This window comes from Limulus polyphemus, unplaced genomic scaffold (assembly GCF_000517525.1).
Source record: "Limulus polyphemus unplaced genomic scaffold, Limulus_polyphemus-2.1.2 Scaffold9574, whole genome shotgun sequence".
Lineage (NCBI taxonomy): Eukaryota > Metazoa > Arthropoda > Merostomata > Xiphosura > Limulidae > Limulus > Limulus polyphemus.
Window position 1 is genome coordinate 5688 of NW_013675184.1, and position 4554 is coordinate 10241.

The 4554-nt window shown below is 34.4% G+C and overlaps 1 protein-coding gene across 2 annotated transcripts in view; it reads right to left on the reverse strand.

Annotated features, from left to right (window-relative positions):
* The window catches only part of LOC106475982 (intraflagellar transport protein 74 homolog), a 9295-nt gene extending 5152 nt beyond the window's left edge, over positions 1-4143 (reverse strand). The window contains exons 1-3 of one of the 2 annotated variants that reach the window (XM_013936658.2): positions 4076-4143; positions 2724-3318; positions 2009-2163 (exon numbers count right to left, since the gene is read on the reverse strand). In XM_013936658.2, coding sequence (XP_013792112.1) covers positions 2009-2163; positions 2724-3278 — 710 coding nt within the window. In that variant the 5' untranslated portion in view covers positions 3279-3318; positions 4076-4143. The remainder of the gene's footprint in view (positions 1-2008; positions 2164-2723; positions 3319-4075) is intronic. The other variant, XM_022379973.1, reaches the window with a different exon arrangement.
* Positions 4144-4554: the final 411 nt, after the last annotated feature.

Here is a 4554-nt window from a genome sequence, read left to right on the forward strand (position 1 = left end):
TATGAGATTTCCATGATCATCTCTGATGAAAGCTATTATTAAATGTGCACCTTGACACCTACAACCAGTGATGCAAGACTGATCAATTAACAAGTGTATCTCTGAAGAAAGCTGCTATTAAATGTGCTCCTTGACACCTACAACCAGTGATGCAAGACTGATCAATTAACAAGTGTTTTTTGTGTATACGTAATCTCCTGTCAAAGACATCCGTGTTTGTCCAGGGATATCGGGGTATACTACCAAGGATATTTTTTTACTGTAGTTAAATGGGCTTGTCTAGGGATATCGGGGTATACTACCGAGGATTTTTTTACTGTAGTTAAACAGGCTTGTCCAGGGATATCGGGGTATACTACCAAGGATTTTTTTTACTGTAGTTAAACTGGCTTGTCCAGGGATATTGGGGTATACTACCGAGGATTTTTTTTACTGTAGTTAAACAGGCTTGTCCAGGGATATCGGGGTATACTACCAAGGATTTTTTTTACTGTAGTTAAACTGGCTTGTCCAGGGATACCGGGGTATACTACCAAGGATTTTTTTTACTTTAGTTAAAGAGTGCATTTTTAAGAGTTTTAGTAACAAATATCCTGCAACAAACCTTATAACAGAATGAAATCCATTCAAATCTTAACTAGATATCTATTTGTGGTTGCTTGGAAAGAGGGGACCTCCATGTACTGGATGACTTTCTGTGGGATTTCTTGTACTAAATCCATGCTAAAACAGAAATTTTTGAGTCAAAATTGCAGATGATATGGTTTGTTAGACAGTCATTGGGACTGTTTGATATTTACACCACACAAATATTTTCAGATCTAAAAGCCAGGTCTGATAGAGAATATATTTTGAGTCAGTTGTGTGGTTACGATACGAGACATACAGTATTAAACTTCAATATGTGCAATTATTAAAATAGTAGACTAAATAACTATAACTTAGGTGGATTCCTGCAATGAATGAAAGCAAAATAAAAATAATCACCACAATATCGTAAGGCTAACCAGGTTGTTACAGAATAGGTCTAATCTAATCATCAATACAACACTGTACAAAGATAAGCAAAGGCCTTTTGGTGTGCCTAACCTAACTTCACGACTATTTGTACTGGAAAATGGGGGCTACGAATATTTATTACTTTCACAACAATGAGTGCATGCTGATGATCACATGATATCAACAACCACTTGATAGTATTGTCTGAACTAACTGTCTTTGGTCCCATCTGAGTCTAAACTTGCACACTGATTGGTTGAATCGAGAGAAAGAAGAAAAACAAAATGGCACAAAATTAGTAATGTATAATGCAACCACAATGCTTGATTCCTGAAGAACCCATGAAGAAGTGATGAATCCACCACTAAAATCAAAGAAACAAAGTTTGATTTAGAACTCAAAGAATGCGAAAATAGTTCCAGACTTCTAAGAGTCCAGAATTGTTCTAGATTCAAGTTCTATTTAACAAAGCCATAAGCACAAATACAATGTGAGAAAAATACTAGGATGACAAAATTTTTATTCATCACAGAGATCAGGATTTGTCGAGACCTGATTCATTTCATCATAGTGTTCTTAATTTAAATCAAACAACTTTAAATAAACTGAAAATAATTTATCACTGAGAGCGATCAGGATTTGTCGAGACCTGATTCACTTCATCATACTGTTCTTAATTTAAATCAAACAACTTTAAATAAACTGAAAATAAGTTATCACTGAGGGCAATCAGGATTTGTCGAGACCTGATTCACTTCATCATAGTGTTCTTAATTTAAATCAAACAACTTTAAATAAACTGAAAATAATTTATCACTGAGGGCGATCAGGATTTGTCGAGACCTAATTCACTTCATCATAGTGTTCTTAATTTAAATCAAACAACTTTAGATAAACTGAAAATAATTTATCACTGACATTACCGAGGAACTACGGGGAAAACTGTCATGGACTAAACACTTATTTTGCTACTTTCTGTATTGCAGATAAACATAAACAGATTAATTACTTCTGTTTTAATTCTGGTTTCATCGCTGCTATCAAGTTCTCAGCCATATATCTCTCTTGATCTATTTCAGCTTCAAGTTGCCGTACAATAGCTTCTTTAGCCTGCCGTTCTTCAAAGATAAGATCTATGTTTTTACTCTCTTGTTCATTTTGGGCCTAAAGAAAAAATAATAATTATTCCATTCAGTATTTTCAAGAAAATATTAATTCATAATATTCATACATAACATTACAGGCAACAGTTAAACACAAGTTTTGTGTCTTCTATATACATTACAAGCAACATTTAAACACAAGTTTTGTGTTATATATAAACATAACATTACATGCAACAGTTAAACACAAGGTTTGTGTTATATATAAACATAATATTACAGGCAACAGTTAAACACAAGTTTTGTGTCTTCTATATACATTACAGGCAACAGTTAACACAAGTTTTGTGTCTTCAATATACATAACATTACAGGCAACAGTTAAACACAAGTTTTGTGTTATATATAAACATAACATTACAGGCAACAGTTAACACAAGTTTTGTATTATATATAAACATAACATTACAGGCAACAGTTAACACAAGTTTTGTGTCTTCTATATACATTACAGGCAACAGTTAACACAAGTTTTGTGTCTTCTATATACATTACAGGCAACAGTTAAACACAAGTTTTGTGTCTTCTATATACATTACAGGCAACAGTTTAAACATGTACCTTCAATTCTTTGTATTCATGTTGTACTTCATCCATTTCTGCATCCGTGTTCAACTTATCAACCAGAAGATTATAATCTGCTAATTCTCCTTGCAGATCTTTCAATTCTGAAGCTAAAACTTCTGCTCTTTTTTCATAAGTCAGATAAGTAGACTGTTCATGAGATAGGCTCTCACTCTCTTTAGTCATTCGAGAAATCTCGGTAGAAAGTTCAGAAATCTTACTTCGCAGCAACCCAATGAAGTAAGATTTATCTTGCACTTGGCGTTGCTGGACACGAGAACCAGTTTTTGGAGCAACAAGTCCTTGTTGTGATACTGGTCGGTCGTTGACGGCAATCTGGGCAGACAGGCCAATTCCCTGAGCTATACTTCCTCGAGTGCCGGGTCGACCACTAGCGGCCGATATGAGACGAGATGCTGTGCCAGGTTGTCCTGCTCGACTCATAGGTGTAATTGTAGTAGGGGGTCTTTGTGATGTAGGGTGCCTTTGTGAGGTTGGTGGTCTCATAGCTGAATTGAGACGGAGGGCGGAACTAGAGCTACGATTATCCATTCTGAGTGATACAAAATGGTAAATTTTCCAATTCTAGTTTCTGCCACATTAAAAAAAAAATGAAATCAGAACAATTTCAATTAACAGAAAAATAAATAGAAATTCAAACTTTAGTTGCCTATAAGTCAAAATCTAAACAGGTGTATACATAATTTTTTTTTTTATAAAACATGACCTATGGACAGTTATTCATTCAAGACTATTCTTGCTTACCCATCTTGGGAAATTTAAAACATAAACACACTTATCGAAATTTGAAGTTCACAAGACTGTCTGGGGATTTAATACGATACAAGCCTCTTATTTCTTTTAACTATATCCTGAATATCTTAGGATGAGTGAACACAAGATTTGGAAAAGCCACAGGCTAGACTCTAGTTAAGACAGTTTTGCTTCCTAACTGGTAATTGACTTATGCCATAACTCATTATTATTTTTTATTTAGTTAACTTTAAAAGGGGGAATTGACAAGTTGTAAAAAGTAAAAGGTGGGTCTTAATTTTTACTTTTCGCAATGGAGGGTGTGCAAGAACGAAATATTCCCTTGTCGATAGATTAACTTACTCTGCCCGAGTGTGAGACACTTACTAAGTAACTTACTTAATACTAGTAGTTAATTGAACTAAGTTCCAGTTCTATTCTAAGTTCTGCTAGTACTACTGCCAATTAAATATAAAAACCTAAATGATTACTATAATGAGAAGGCTGGCAAAAGTAACTTTCCAACAGTAATAAGTACAAGCTGCACTTTTTACTATAATTAAGATTTAATCGCAAAATTATATTATTTAACAAACCTCTTGATTTCAATCTACAGCTTTGACGACGTTAACATCAACTGTAAATAAAACAGAGCCCAAATTCCTCGGCAAATTCGCCCTCTTACGGGGTATGATAATAATTGAGTCAATATTATGTGTAAATTTATAAATAAAATTCTGGTAACTATTTAGTTTCAAATAACAAAAAACTTACAGGATATGAATACATACTTTTAATTACCTTTGTATATAGACTATTATATTTTAAACACTGATTTATCTTTTATTTCATATCTAGTTGTTTGTTCACTTAAACTAACCAAACTAGAAATCCGGATTAATGAGGTATAGCAGTTCCTAATTTTGAAATGCAACCTGGTAATCTTTCCACTGCTGGCCAACGGAAGTTTGCGGACTTACCAGAGTTTTTAATCCTCGCGGTGGGCAGACCCGGCATGGCCAGGTGGTTAAGGCGCTCGACTCGCAATCTGAGGGTCGCGGGTTCGAATCCCCGT